The 16,564-nt window shown below is 41.2% G+C and overlaps 1 protein-coding gene across 1 annotated transcript in view; it reads left to right on the forward strand.

Moving 5' to 3' along the window:
* The window catches only part of il17rd (interleukin 17 receptor D), a 45,685-nt gene that overhangs the window by 4,187 nt on the left and 24,934 nt on the right, over positions 1–16,564 (forward strand). The window contains 1 exon segment of the mRNA XM_040116208.1: positions 14,828–14,882. Coding sequence (XP_039972142.1) covers positions 14,828–14,882 — 55 coding nt within the window.

Raw genomic sequence — 16,564 nt, forward strand, 5'->3', positions numbered from 1 at the left:
GGCCCTTGGTAGGTGTATTCAGACAGAGCTGAAATAATTGGTCAAATAACTGATTCGCCCATTGATGAAAAAATTAATCTGCAACTATTCTGATCATGGATTAATCATCTAAGTCATTTGTTAGAGCAAAAATGCCGAACATTCTCTGGCTGTAGCTTCTGAAATGTGAAACTTTGGTGCTTTTCTTTCTCACCTATGAGAGTAAACTGAATATCTTTGGGTTTTGAACTGTTGGTCAAGCAAGACAAGATTGAAGCCTTAAGATTTTTCCCTATTTTCTGATTTCCTGATATAGACCAAACGATTAATCGGGAAAATAACCGTTAGCTTAACTGATGGCGAAAATAATCACGAGTTGCAACAGGACATCTCAAGACGCCTTCTAGGGCCTTAAGAATTTATGATGTGCCATTTTCCCTAATTTCTGACACAATGAATAATCAATTAGCCGAATAAGTAGTAGATGAATCGATAATGAAAATCAGCTGTAGTTCCAGCCCCAATTTTGAAATTTTTTAATACTAGTGCCAATATATACCTGAGTTTTGTTTTTTTGTTTTTTACGATTCCAAAATTACACTTTTTTTCTCAATACCATAACTTTTTATGTTTTTTTTTTTTTTTTTTTAATTAAATTTCTTTATTTCTAGTGTTTTGTTTCCTGTTGCCACCCACTCTAAGGCTGTGATTTCTTCCTCTGACACGTGAATGTTTTAAAATGTTTGCAAGAAATTAAACTTTCGGTACAGTTAATTTCGGTTTTAGTCAGAATTTCAGTCCAGGTCCAGACTTGCGCTGCATGAGAAAACGCCGCCCCCTCATTAATTTCAATGAGGGTGCTTTGTTTGCTCAGCGGGGACGCCATCGTCACAGGCACACGGGGTCGTCTGCCATGGAAAGGTTGAACCCGAGTCGACCTCTGCCACAACGCAAAGCGATGTCGACCAGCAGCACATTGCACTGGCCAATCAGATAGGTGTAAGAGCACATTCCTGTTACATTGCTTCGGAACAATGTATTTCTACTGCTACTTCGTGTTTGTTGCCATAGAAGATAAGATTATTGTCTCTGATAACTTTTACGGAGTTGTAAAATCCCGTCTCATAATATAGTAAACCGCTGCGCAGCGTTTTGGCGTCTTTAACCTCATGGAGCTATTCCTTTTTATCCCATTTCATTGTCTCATCTCTACCTGAAACAACACACTGACGAAAATGCAGTCCATTTGCTGTTTTTCAATGCAGGGCTGTTTTCAGTCAGAATGTGGCTGTTGTGATCTTTCCTTTTATCTTACCACAGCAGGACGATGCTTTCACTGTGACTGCTCTTTTTCCTGCACGTGTTCATTTTTTTTTTTTTTTTTTTTTTTTAACTGGGTCTGGAAGGATTTGCAAACAACAACATGTGCAAAGAACAAATACATAACAGAACAAATAGTTGTTGCAAAGTTCCCACACATAGATACACTTTCTCATTTCTACTTATTCCATATTTAAACAGTTAAGTTACTTGTTCAGCTTCTTGCTTCTTCTTCTTCCCGAACAATATCGAGCCGTCGCAGTTTTCGTTGAGGATCAGCTTAGTGTTACCGTAGCTTTACTGCTACCAAAAGCAAATGTTTTGCCAGGTACATCAGATACAGACATTTTTAAACTACTTTCCTGACTTAAATGATTAATCAGGAAAATAATGATTAATTAACCAATAACGAAAACAATCATTAGTTGCAGCTCTGTTCAAACCACACTCATGTTTTCTGGAGTAAACTAAAGCCTTACTTTGTCCCAGACAATGTAGATGCCACCATAAAAGACACATTATAGCATATGCCTCTCCTTACAACCGTCCTGTGATGTATCTGTATTTGATCACTGGTAACACTCAAGAAAAAGAAGGCCAAGATTAGACTTTGCCAGAAAACATCTAAAAAATCCTGCCCAGCCCTGGAACAAGATACTTTGGACAGATGAAACCAAGATTAACGTGTACCAGAATGATGGGAAGAGAAGAGTGTGGAGAAGGAAAGGAACGGCTCATGATCCAAAGAAAGCACATCATCTGTCAAACTTGGTGGGGGCAGAGTTATGACATGTACGGCTGCCAGTGGACCTGGGTAGCTGGTGTTTATTGCTGATGTGACTGCTGATAGAAGCAGCGGGACGAATTCTGAAGTGTTATAGGTTCATGCTATCTGCTCAGGTTCAGCCAAATGCCGCAAAGCTGATAGGTTGTTGCTTTACAGTACAGATGGATAATGACCCAAAACATGCTGTGAAAGCAACCCAAGAGCTACAGGGCTACAGAGGTCTGGTAAGCTCGTCGCTTTCCAACTCTACACCCCCAGATTTTTTTCATTTTCGAACTTATAGTCTTGTGGTCTTCAGCCCCAACCTGCGCTGACTCAAGTCACTTGATCTCTTTATCAGACTTCACACAGGTCCCCCTGGAGCCACAAAAGGCTTTATACAACTTTTTCACATATGCAGTAGTACTCCCCAAGACCTGTAAACAGACTTTAATGTGTACAGTCGGTGGAATTCCCCTCTGTGTGTCTCCATGGACAAATAATGAGGTTTCTCCAAAAGAAATGCAGGTGTGTTTAGAAACAGGATTCACTTAATCCCTTAAACTGATGAAGGAAACTGTTTCTTTTTTACTGGATGTTTCAGGGTAGCGCAGAAGGACAGAATGATGATTGAGATGATTGAGGCCCATGTAAACCCTTTCTCTAAACACATCTGCTGAAGTCATCACATCTGTCTCAGCGGAGGAAGACGCACCAGGAAATCATTCAGCTTCCTCCTCTCTCTGTTCCGCTCTGTATTCCCCATCCCTCTTCCTCTCTCACCCTCCCCTCATTTTTGAAGCAGGTTTACACTCTGCATCCATGTCATGTATCCCATCATCCTCCAGGGCCCCGGTGTGTTTTCGGAATCGGAGAGCCTCAGAGGGCGTCACGGCTGGTGGGCATCCGATGTGAAACGTGTGCTTTCTGGTTTTCTGGTGACAGAATCAGGTGGAAGATGAAGGGTTGCTGCTTGACCTTACATAAAACATCTCAGGGAAAGATTATAGTCATAATCGTCCCCCTAGGTTTTTTAAGAAATGAGGTTTTAGGCCCAAATAATTCAAATATTTGCTGTTATTTACTGTTTTCTGTTGCCTTCAGCAAATAAAAGATAAGGAAAAAGATTTAAGGTGCCTTTTATATGGCCTTCTGAAGACATTGCTGAGGTTTTATTTTACCTTACATTATACCTCGTGTGGTATTTAACGCCATGCTTTTTTTTTTTTTGTCCACATTTGTCATTTTAAGGAATACTTCACCAAAAACTCCCCATGTAGCCTTGGAAGGTGGCTCTGAATAGTTTGTAGATTGACCAGGTTTGATTCACAGCAGTTACAGTGGATTCAAATGGCGACATTTACAAAGGCAGTGCAGTCTCGTGTCACTCTCAAGCCTGAAACTGTTGCTTTTATTTCACTTTTCAGCTCTGATTGGGCCGTTATTTTCTCACGTCGCTCAGAACCTGTGCACGATGTTTGATGTGCGTTGTGACTGGCTGACGCTGCTTCGTGTCAGAGCACATCTAACTGAATCTTTCTCAACTTCCCAACGTCGTGCCGCTAGACAACTTTGGAGTCTTTGGAGTCGTAGCTGGCAGCACAAACATGGTTGGTTTGGTTTTTTTTAGGTTCGATTCACAATCAATGTCATCCTGATGGTTCTCCCTAGTGTTTAAGTAAGTATGTATGAACGTGCCGCCAGTCATGGTGCAAAAAAAACAAAAACAAACCAAAAAAGTGTCAACGTATCAAAACTATACTGGGTATAAACTTCAATCCCTTTTGGTACCAACTGAAATGTGTCTGTAGCATCGAATATCAAACTGTCAAGTATTGCATGTTGGCATCAAATATGTGGTCAGATTCATAATCTAGTTCACTTTGTTCATGATTTAAGTCATAATTTTGCCAATTTTTGACTTTATTTTATTTGGACAGAGCTCTTCTACATCTGCTTCAGTTCAGACAACATTTAACATTTGACAGCTTGGCTTCTTTTGGTCCATGAGAAAAGGGTTTTGTAGAAAAACATCTTTGAATTTTCAAAGTAAGGAACAAAAAAAAAAAAGGTGTAGTTTTCATATCATACTAAAACGCAAGTATTGGGTCTGTTTTTAGTTTTTGGACCAATGATTGAAAAAAAAAAAAGAGAAGAAAAATATAGTTATCATATTTAAACACATGTACGAAAAGGGAAAACTTGTGATTTTAGCAGCAGCAGTTGGAGCTATTTTTTGACCTACAAAGGCCGCAGCTCAAACGTCCTGAACTCGTGATGGGGTTGACAAGTTTGAGCTCTGTCTTAACTCTGCTTGTCAACTAAAGCTGGCTCCTGGATGGATTGGTGACTAGCTTGTAAGCTCACAAGATTCAATATATAAATCAGGCAGACCTGGAGATGTTAGGTGTATTTTTTATTTTTTTTTCTCTCTGCTGATGGAACTAGACCAGCAGTTTCTCCCTGCTTCCAGTCTTTATGCAAAGCTAGACTAAACCCGTCCTGGATGCTGGATTACTGGGAGTGGGTTTGCCTGTTTGTGGCCTGTACATGCAGTCACAAATCCTTGTGTTGGAGTCTTTGGAGGGCGCAAAACTGGTAACTGTAGCTCCAGGTCGCAAGCCCCCTTCCCTGTTTTTCAGATTAGACCCTCACACACTGTGCATCTACAGTGTTGTCTAGTTCCTGACGTCAGTTTCTGTCTATTCAAAGGAAGTCAGAGTTTGTCTTGGTCCGCTCTCTGTAAAAAGAGGAGAGAGTCTTTTAAAGGACAAACTTCCACAGCAGGAGTTGGGTAGCTCCTCCTGGGTGAGGAGGAGGAGGAGGAGTTGTGATGAAGATCAGGGGTGGGGGGTCATTGAGGAGCAGTCATGCAGGAGGAGGAAGCTGCAGGTTTTGTTCCTGTGGTGGGAAATCTCTGGTTGGCTGCTCCCAAACACACACACACACACACACACACAGAGTTTTTCTCAGAGTTTGCATTGTTGCACCTCACTTTTGTTTCCAGCTTTTTCTCCTCCTGGACTTGTTCCTCTGGAGCTGCGGAGCTGAGATCAGACGTGATCTTATTTCTCTGCTTGGCATCAAATCAATCGACAAATCCAATCAAACGCAAGCAGACAAATTAAATCTGGTCACATCTGGTCACCTGAAATGCAGCAGACACACTAACAAGGCAGAGCAGGAAAAACAACATAAAATTGGTGTATTCCTAGCAGTTTACTGATATTTATTGTCTGTTTTACTTCCATCGATAAAAGTAATCAGCGATCAATGATGTGAATGCAGTTTAGGACAGATTGATGTTTTTCATATCATATTCCAAGTGAAAAATCAAAAGTGTATGTTTTAATAGAATAGGAAAATATAAATTTTGTGTGGATAAAAAAGAAATAGATACAAAACCACATTTTTTAATCTTAATGTACAAAAAATGCAAACAAAAAACAGCAGGCAAGACACAATAACACTATCACTCATTTACCTACAAATTATTTAAGGGTTCACTGTGTTTATGACTATCATATATTGATGAATTACTTGATTATTGTTATCTAAAGTGCAGGTTAATATTCTTGCGCGTCCTTATGCTCATCTTTTAAGGAAGTCACTCTCCTTAAATTTTGGATATCTAAAGATTATTTCAGTTTATAGTAATATTAAAGTCAAGTGGTATATCGAGAGATTTTCAGAAGTTCAAGTTGTGAATAATTGCTATAGGAACTGGAAGTCTGGCATACGTTGGTGGATTTGATGTTTGCTCAAGCTCACATGCCCAACAGCTCTTCACTGTGTTTCATCAGTCTTTCAAACTGTATCTGGTTTCCCCATCTGTGTGCGTCTCCTATTTTCTGTCCACACTGAAACTCCAAAACGGTAAAAGAGAGAACCTGTTGCTACTCTTTCGGTTTAATGTGCCGGATGCCGATAAGCGCAAGCGTCACCACCTGTTGAAGTAGGGGTTGCACAGGTCTTTGACAAACCTGGGCTCTTGCTCAGTTCGGTCTGATGCCGCGTTCACGCCATATAGTTTTAACCATAGTTATGAGCAGCCGAGTGGAAAAAACAGTCATCCCAGCCTCCGACGTGTAATTCGGATGTCGACAGATGATGTCTCCCTCTTGGTGAAAAGGACTAAAGACATGTCAGCGCCGGCAGTTACATCAAAAAAACAATCCGATATCAACGGTAATACAATCCCTTCAGCTCCTTTTATAGCGGTTGCATTGTCGGTTTCCATCTGTTTACACCGGGTAACAAACTGTTGCAAATATGTTACACAAGAAATGGTGTTTTTTTTTTTTTTTTTTTTTAAGGCTGTTTATCTGGTTTGACTTCAAGGTTAGCAGCACCTTGGGATAACGCGTGAACGCTCTCACGTCGGCCTAAGGAGTATTTTTCTTGTTCCTCCCATTCGGCCGACGTCGCACGAATGCAGCATCATTGCAGCAGGGTAAAAGCTCTGTTCTGTTTCTGTGAACGCTTGTTCTGTGTTTTGTCACAGAGTTCACGTGTTCTTATTGACTGACACGACGACAGAAAGTGGTCCAATCGTTTCTAAAAGGCTTAAGTTTTTAACGGGTGAAAACAGCAGGCAACAGTGAAGGGAAGAGAGAGAACAACGCATTCATCCGTGTGGACCACAGGTCTCCGTCTGCCTCAAAAACATATTTTTCTCCTGTGATGAAGATGCGCCACATGATCAGAGCTGATAGTGAGTTTAGCTTCACTTGGGTATTAGATTGCTTAAAACGTTAGAGACCTGCAGCAATACAACAAGACCCTACGAGACCTGCGTAGACCAAATATAACTCCGGCCCGGGGTTTTGGTTACTAGCAGCCGGTTGGACCCCAGAGAAATCGTGTTGTACTGGCAAGCTAACCTCCCTAAAACACAGAAACATAGATATTTCAGTGCAGCCGCGTTGTCCCATATGGTAGTGTTTGGAGGTGCATTTATGTGTGTGTGTGTGTGTGTGTGTGTGTGTGTGTGTGTGTTTGTAAGAGACAGGAAGACATTAAGAGGAACAGGGCTGAGTTTTTAGCCCTGAGGCCTTTGCAGGAACAGGACCCTCATCAACTTAACACACACAAACACACACCCAACCACACAGTTTTAGTGTTAGGTTCTTTGTGACCACTCAACTAAACTCATGCGTGTTTAAGAACAGAAATAAGTTTTAAGTTCTGTTTTGACAACTTTCTTCAGCAGGTGCCTTTTAGTGCTCCATCATAGCAGAACGCGGCACGTTTGTACATCTTCATGAAATACTGGGGAATTTACTGGAAGCTTGGTGACTGGTGGGGCTTGCTGGCAAAGTATTTTGGCTGGTGAGCTAAGGGCTGGGTTATGCTAGAAAAGATCTAGTTCATACAACATGTTGTCTGCCCGCGTCGGATATCCAGTGTTCGTAGCTGTTCGGAACGGCCACACTCGACAAACTTTAACTACAGCGTGTTAGAGGATAGAGCAACTTTGTTCAACAAGCAAACAGACTAAATCTAGAGTGTAACATTATATCTCTGTCCAATATTGAACAAACTGGTGCTTGTTTCGTTGAATTTACAACATGCGCGCCACAATTTCCAACATGAGATCATTTCCCCTCAGTTAATTTTGAGATGTTTCACTAGTCAAAACAAGCACCATACCTGCGACCCATGCATGAGAAATCAGGAGTCATGTTGGACATTGAAATTTATGTGGAATTTGCCAGCGACGGTCATGTGCGAAACACGACGTGGCTACAATGCGCGAGATAAACTGCCTTTGCGAAAGGGGCCGCAGAATTGCTGAAACAACATCAAATGTAGCATCGCAACAAATGGACAAATGTGATGACGTAATGACATGAATATGAAGGAGTGAATTCAGTATTTGCAGGCACCTGAATGCCAAAGCACAGCTGCCAGCCTGTCACCAAGACCCGGGTAACGCTAGACAATAACTACTAGGTCTGACTGGTTGTGCGGCCTCGTTGAAAGGCAAAAGTGTTTATAATTGTTCTTAACAATTAACACTCGGACGCGGGCTGAAAAGCCAGCCGTCGTGGGGGGCGGGGCATAACAGTTGTTTGAAAGAGACGGCGCACGCTTTCAGGCCGCCTCTCTTGGGAGACGCTCACAGCTGGCCAGTCATTGTGTAGACTGGGTGTGAATGTTAGATTGTCGGTTTTGAAAAGTTACAGAAACGGCCAGTCGCAGCCCCCCCCCCTCCAGTTTGACATTGAAAAGCTGCGGCGGGAGGGGGTTTCCGAAGCCATTCAACCATCCCACAAGCAGTTCCGATTATTAAAATGCCAGTAGCCAGTCACATGCTACTTCTGTCCAGTGACAGTAGCCCACTAACCAGACAGTAAGTTATTTCAAGAGACACTTTTTTACTACAGCTACAACTAAACACTGTTCTAATTATTGATTAATTAGCTGGTTATTTTCTCAATGAATGATTTTGCCCGATGTAACTCCCTTCAGTCCTAGGTGGTGTGTTCAGATGTCTCGTTTTGTCCAACCAACAGTCCAAAACTCAAAGATATTCAGTTTACTATTATGAATGACAAGAAAATTGCTCAAATGCTCACATTTGAGCAATTTTTGTTTGAATTTTTGCTTTAAAAAAATTACGGTTACTCAATTCAATCAAAATTAAGCAGCAACTATCGGCCAGTCGATTAGCAGCTAAAATTTGCAGCATGAATTCAGACGACTGACCACAGACGACGCTGCTTCCCTTTCACAGAGCAGATTACACTCGAGCCGGAGCAGCAGTTTTGATAAAAACTGGGTGGAAGTCTAAACATTTGGTCCTCAGCTGGCTGAACTGCAGCAGGAAGGACATCTGTGAGTCCTGGCCAGGGCGAGGTATCATTTAAAATGCTTTTAATACTAGTGCTAAAATGAGTTTCAGTACCAAAACAGTAATTTTTTTTATAACTTCCTTCAATAAATAGAAGCAGGTTTTTCTACAGAAACCGTTTTCCCTTTAACAAAAGAAGAGTTCTAAAACATTAGTCTAAACGCAAGCAGCTGTCCGAGAACTGAGTCTAAATAAAATACAGTCTGAAATTGGCAAAATTGTGATTAAAAGCAGGCGCTATCTGATCATAATAATAAATTTAAAAGATTATGAATCTTTGGTACTTGACAGATACTCATTTTGTACCAAAAAAGTATTGAAGCTTAAGACCCAGCTCTAATCCTGGTTATCCAAACAGAACTTTTCTAGCGCTTTCTACCTAAGCTCATGAGAGTACGTTGATTAAAGGTCAACTGCGAGTGTGTCCCACGTTCTTTGTCCCACATCTGGAACTGGTCTGGTCGCCCCAAACAGAATGAGGGAGAGGAGAAGTCTGCTACATGAACCCTGAAAGCTGTAATTTAAGGAGTTCCTGTTTAATCAGATTCCTCCTTCTCTTCTTTCCTCCTTCCTTGCTTTCTTCCTTCCTTCCTTCCCTGCAGGCCTGGTGATTACGTCTCCCATTATCCTTCTCTCCCTTTTCTCTATCCTCCCTTTCTGACATCTTTTTCCTTTCTCCTTGCATCCTTTTCTCCCTCCCTCTCCCCCCCCCCCCTCCAGCACTGTGATTAATTACTGTTGATGTTCAGCTAAATGAGTCTGCAATTAGCTATCTGATTACAGCAGGAACTGTGTGTGTGTGTGTGTGTGTGTGTTTTTGGGGGTCTCTTTTCAGGGTTTGATTATTTGTGTTTGTGTATTTGTAGGTCACTTCAAAAGTGAATTGTAGCATGGCGTCGAAACTTCAACATTTCCCAAACACTCAGTGTGTCTGCTGACTGTGTGTTGGATCTCCAGCAGCTGCTCTCTAGTTCTTTCTTTTATTACTTAAAATGAACTCTTCTTTTATTTCTTTTCTTTTTACTTCTTTTCTTTTCGGTTGTTTATTGATGTGACTCAGTCGACTCAGGCCTCGGGGCGTGTATGTGTGTTTGTGTGAGTGTATGGTAACTATAATGATTATTACCCAGTGAAAAACACCTGGCAACAGGAAGACGGTAAGAAAGGTCTCCTTCTCTGTCTGTTTTTAACAAAAATTGTCAGTTTTTGGCTCGTGGCGTTGGGCAGGGTCACCGGCAGAGTGCGGTTCTGAGCTATCTAAAGGCCTCTTGATTTACACTTATTTAGACTGTGCAATTTCGGGATGTCTGTCGGAATTTGGTATTCGTGAGAGAAATGAGATAAAATCTGCGGTTGTTGCTCCAAAATGTTGGTTCTAGTGGAGGCACGTCCACCGACGCCCGAGTTGGAGCTTTGGCAACACACTCAAACCAAATGGATGGAGGCGAAAGGAAAATAAGTTTGTGTGACTCTGGCAAAGAAGAAAACTTTGCAGAGCTGCACTTTAAAAACGTACGAGCGACGCAGAAGGACGATACAAGCTGATGACGTGCCTCTGCGCCCTTTTAAACCTCAGTAAACTTAACAATTGTTGTTGCACAGTCTCTAGGTGCTTTTCAGTATGTGTGTAAAAAAAATCAAATTGTTTTCATATTGCTTTCCTACTGTGCTGACATTCAGCAGGCTCATTGGGTTCGGCACTCAGCCCGTCAGTCAGACGTGTTGTGTTTCAAAAGACGAGCGTAAAGTGTCATCAATGGAGTCGGAGCTGCTGGTTGAGTCAGTGTGAGCAGGAGTCCGCTAAAGAGGGAGTTGTCTGTTAGCTACGAGGCAGCCCGGTCGTGCAGTCAACTACAGTGGCTACGGAGATGCCATGTAGAGTAGGGGCTGTCAGTGAATGTTCTGAATTAGATTTTATACGATCGAATTGTAAAAAATTTTTTTTTTAAAAACAAAAAAAACCACAACAGACATTCACAACCAAACTCGGCTGCAGAGAGAGTGATTTGAACTCCGATCAATCTATAAGTATTTCCCTTTGGAAATACGTTGGTTTTTGTTCACAAGGCAGCAAAATATTGGGACCTCGAGATAAACTTGTATGCAAGCTATGTAAGCTACAGTTAGACTAGCATTCCAGCACTAGCAACCTGAGGGCACATCTCGAAAATATGCACCCAAGCTATGTTTTTAGTTAGTAATGTCATGTCCCTGGTTGTATTGGTTTCCCCTCTTATGGACATAATGCATAAAAATAAATGGTGCAGATGTCTGTATGGGTTTTTTTTTTTTTTTGGCCACTTTGGACAGCACCAATGTAGAGACTACCAGAACTTTTATCTACAAATGTCAGATGCCGATGGATAGTGTTTCTAGTGAAGACAACAGGAAGCAAGTTGAACGGCTCAGTGACCTGATCCTTTTCAGTAAGACCAGATATATTTTGTGAAGTAGAGAGGTCCTCTGATTGAAAGATTAAAATACATCGCTCATAAATAATTTGAAATTAGTTTGAAAAGAGCGGCTTTGATTAGCATTTTATAGATCACTGTATGGACTGCAAAAATAATAATAATAATAATAATAATAATAATGAGATGGCCGACAAACAAAAAAGGTTATGTCTCTCACTTTTATATTTAATTTCCTCCTTATCATATCACCTGCAGGCACAATATTGCTAGAAAACTGTGCACACCTGGTTCTTCTTTTATAAATACCAGTTTATTATATAATATAATATATATATATATATATATATATATATATATATATATATATATATATATATATATATATATATACACAGATGCTCTGAGGTCATGTTTAGACAGACAAACAGCACTGCATTAAAAAATCCTAAACTCACATTGATTTGAATGAGAGGCCACTTCATTGATGCGTCAGGGGTCCAGACACAAAGGACACCAGCGAATAAACTCTAGGTCGTCCTACAACAAAAGTGGAACCTGGCTCAGATCTTGTCACAACACAATGTGGTGTCATCTGGCAAACGAAGCACTGGCCAATCAAATACATGCAAGCGCACGTTCCTGGCAGGTTACTTCGTAATGCGAACGCTGTATTTCTACAATTATACCTATTGTTGGTGTGATAACTTAAATGTTGAATCCTGTCTCATAGATTTATTTAGATTTTTTTTTTTTTTTTTTTTGGTCTTTTGAGCAAATTGGTCCTTGGGATTGGGATTAAATCCAGAGCCAGGCTCTTCCGTGTGGAGGTTGCACGTTCTCCCCGTGTCTGTGTGGGTTCCCTTCAGGTGCTCTGGTTTTCTCCCACAGTCTTAAAAACATGCAGGTCAATCAGAGAGAGCTTGGATTGGATTCAGTCCACACAAGGAACATAAGTAACCTGGTCATTGATCTCTCTGTGCACATGATTCTAACATCCTCGTTGGTGCAGATGATAGGAGTCTTTGACTCCTCCACGTTCAATAACTCTGTCTTTCTTCTTCTTCTTTTTTTTTTTTTTTTTTAATCAACATACATGCTGTAGGAAAAGTCGTACCAGAACCAACTGTTTTGGGGGCAGGGTAGTTTCCCAGTGCAACTAGTCAGGAAGTCTCCTTTTTTTGTGTGTGTGCGCTGTCAGTGAAAAGCTTCCCTTGATTTTAATTAGCCTCCCATTTCATGCAGCCAGCAGGACATCTGTGGACACAGCAGCATGTAAACCTCCAAAGGTCAAAGGTCAGCAGTGGAGACAAACTGAAGGCAAAATGTCTAATTAATAGGATGTGACAGGATAGACCTGTGTGTGTGTGTGTGTGTTTCTTTTTGAGGACATTTTTGGAAAGTGATGATATTTTGTCCTCACTTCTTCAAAGGGCCATTTGATGGTTGAGAACTGGTTTTAGGGTCTATGCTGGTGTTTGTTTTAAGGGTTAGGGAATGTATTATGTCAATGAGGGTCTTCGCAAGTATATAATTACAAACATATGTGTATGGATGGGTTGTTAAGGTACAGTGGCTGCTAACAAGCATGGCACACCTTCTGTAACACACATACACACACACACAGTAGGGGGGTCTGTCTGATTGGTTTCAGGTACTGTGTGTGTGTGTGTGTGTGTGTGTGTGTGTGTGACCACAGCCTGACACCTCTGTAACAAGCATCTGTTTGTCCGTGTGTGTGTGTGTGTGTGTGTGTGTGTGTGTGTGTGTGTGTGTGTGTGTGTGTGTGTGTGTGTGTGTGTGTGTGTGTGTTTTTCACAGCAGGGCAACATGACCACAAGGTCAAAGCTGTAAAACTGCTCTGCTCAAAGAGTCACGGCTGAAACTTGCCGCATGAGAATCCATGTCTTTGTGCAGGCACACAGAGAGAGGGATTCTGGGTAACTGTAGCTCACAAGGGAGGTGATGTTCACACCTCAGCTTATCTCAGCACTCATCGTGCGCTACTGTATCTGCTGTCTTTTTATATTATATAGAGCTGCCTGGTGGAGCTCAGAAGGAAATCCAGGGCCAGTCATTTATATAAGTGCTGAACCGAGCACATCAAGTATTTTTATCTTTTTGTTTTTGGTGACTTTTAGTCCAGAAATACCAAATCCATGTGATCCATTTTTTTTTTTTTTTTTTCTGGAAGATTTCCACTGCCAACACCACCCGATGGCGTCTCAGCCTGGTGTCTCATCACAGTCAAGTTACTTCGTCAGCGGGAACCAAAGCCGCAGGTTCTTGTTCCTACTCCGGTTAATTAGAGGAGCACCTGAGGTGTCAGCGACAGGCTACCAGCTGTGTTTGGTGATGAGGTGCCTACAAGCGGTTCTGGTCAACTTTGGCTGCTGTCAGCCAGCTGCACATATACCACTGTGTGTAGCGTAACGCAGTCCAAAAAAAACAGTGCCCATAGACGGTCTAATCAAAAATTGCGGCTTGGATTTAATGCTGTTGTTTTTTTTTTTTTTTAATATCAGAGATACGAGGATATACTTTAGATTTAGCCTTTTTTTTTTTTTTTTTTTTTGTCTGTAAAACAATGTCGTGTCAGCCTTTAAACATTTTGAAAATGTCGACTTCTGTTTGACGTTATGTTCTGTTAATTTGTGCGAACAAATCAGTTTCTACCCCCAGACTTTATCTGGTAGCCCGATAACCAGACTGAATGTCCATTTCCTTTCGCTTCGTTCTTAAAGTCTCACATTGTTTTCATTTTAGCTGTTTTCTGTATGGGAGGGGGTTATTTTGGTTAAACCAGTCGGAAGTGACTGTGCTAGCGGCTGCTAGGAGTACACTTAATGTTTTATACATTGATTAAAAAAATACATGTTGATATAAGAGTTGTTATTTCTGTAAGGCGACATACAACAACCTGTAGAGCTGCCTGTACTGGTTGGTTTATTCAATTGCCAACTATCTTTTTAGTCGATTAATCATTCAAGTCATCTGTCAAGCCGAAATGCCAGAACTTTCAGAGTTCCGTGTTCTCAAATGTGGAAACCGGCTGCATTTCCTTGTCTTTTGTTTATAATAATAATAATACAAATATTTCGGGGTTTTGTGGGTCAGGCAAAACAAGACATTTAATGACGTCACCTTGTGCCGGGGGAAATTGCAATGGGCTTTTTTCACTGTTTCCTGATGTTTTATAGACAAAACGATTAATCGGCGAATCGAGGAAATACGGATTAATCGATAATGTAAATAGTACGTGGATTGGCAGCACTGATTTAAATCACTGAACGAATCACAGATGTAACCAGGCTGGTTACCAGGCTCTGTGGCACCAAGACAGCCACCACAATAAAAAAGGAAAAAAAAAATCAATATTGTCACATATGAGTAAGCTTGGTAGCCCACATATGACTTTAATGATTTTAGAAAACAAAAGTTGTATCAGAAGCTTCTTTTTAATGTTTTGTGATTCTCTCTCTCTCCCTCTCTCAGGTGCAGTCCGGTGCAGATGGAGGTCGCAGGTTGGCCGTCACCTTCAGAGCTGACAGTGAGTGTCTCTGTAACTCTGTAAATCTGGATAATCTGACCGCGTTTACCTCGAATTCCCCGGTGTTTGAACACCGTTGTCGTTCGGTAAATGCTCAGATGGCGGCCTGATATTTTGGCATCAAAATCATAACAGTAAAAGTTAGAATAAAGCTCCTCTTCATGCAGGCGGTTGCGTGTGGGGATTGTGGTGCCAGTCAGTCCCTGCTTATGTCCAACATCTTGGTCCCTGACATTTCTCCCCAAAGCTGGATATTCATGTTCCTCTTTAAGTAAATAATCTCTTTAAAGGTAAAATCAATCGGACAATTTGTTCAGACCCCAAAATCAGTTTTTGTGTTCCATCATGTTACCTAGTGTGAAAATCTGCAAGCCCCCTCACACCCTGCATCTCCTCCACCATCCTCCTCCTCCTCCTCCTCTTCTTCTTTTGTTCTTTTCTCTCTAAAAGTCAAGTTCCTGAGCCGTGGCCGATCCCTGCCTCCTGCCTTTGTCCGTGACCATGAGCGAGAAGCACTTTCAGATTCCTCTTTTTGTGTGTGTGTGTGTGTGTGTGTGTGTGTGTGTGTGTGTGTGTGTGTGTGTGTGTGTGTGTGTGTGTGTGTGTGTGTGTGTGTGTGTGTGTGTGTGTGTGTGTGTGTGTGTGTGTGTGTGTGTGTGTGAGAGAGAACTATTCTGTACTAAAACTATTTTTAAAGAGTTTTCTTCCTAAAAACGGAGAGAGAGAAAATAGACATCAGTACAAACTGAACTGAGTCTAAAACAGTGTAATAATAATAATAATCAACAGGTTCATTTGTTTTGCAGGAATAATACATTCAGGACTGAAATGGTTGTGACTGGATCAACCAAACAGAGCCAGTGATATGGGTCTGGGTTGTGCATCATTTAGATTTGCGATCATGACTCAAACTCTTTTAATCAATTCCGTGTTTTTTGTTTTTTTTTAATCCTGATTACAATGTTTGGTCTATTTATATGAGAAGAAAAATATGTTGAAACCATTTTTATTTTCAGCAGATTAAACATGACATAAATGACATGAATCCGGAAATGGATTCAATTAGAGCTGCTGTCGGCAGTAAATTTCGCCATTGATCGTTCTGCCAGTTATTTTTCCAATTAATAGTTTGGTCTGTGTAATGTGAAATGTATGAAATGCCCACTGCAACTTCCCAAAGAACAATGGGATGTTTTCAAATGTCGTGTTTTGTCCAACCAAAAGTCCAAAACCTAAAGGTATTTGTTTTGCCGTCATATATGATAAAGAAAAGAGTGAAGTCCTCACACTATAGAGCCAGAAACCAGAGAATGAGTGTGTGTGTAGACTTTTGGATCGGATTTTTTTTTAATCAATCCAGTTGTCTATTAATCGACTAATTGCAATTTTTGTCCTCTATGACTCTGCGAAAACTCGATTTACTTACATCATCACTAATGTTGTGTGGACTGAGTGGGAAAGGCGGACATGCTCTGGATCGAATCTCTGCACCAAGGGTCAGAGTCATATCCAATCATGAGGGTCCCAAAGATTCCCACCCCTCGCTTTTTACACAGCCGGGCTAGCCGTTTCCCTCTGTTTCCGGTCTTTATGCTAAGCTAAGCTAACCGTCACCTGGCTGTAGCTTCATATTTACCCGTACAGAGTGGCATTGATCTTCTCATCAAACTCTTGGCAAGAAA

The sequence above is a fragment of the Xiphias gladius genome, chromosome 21 (genome assembly GCF_016859285.1).
Source record: "Xiphias gladius isolate SHS-SW01 ecotype Sanya breed wild chromosome 21, ASM1685928v1, whole genome shotgun sequence".
NCBI lineage: Eukaryota > Metazoa > Chordata > Actinopteri > Istiophoriformes > Xiphiidae > Xiphias > Xiphias gladius.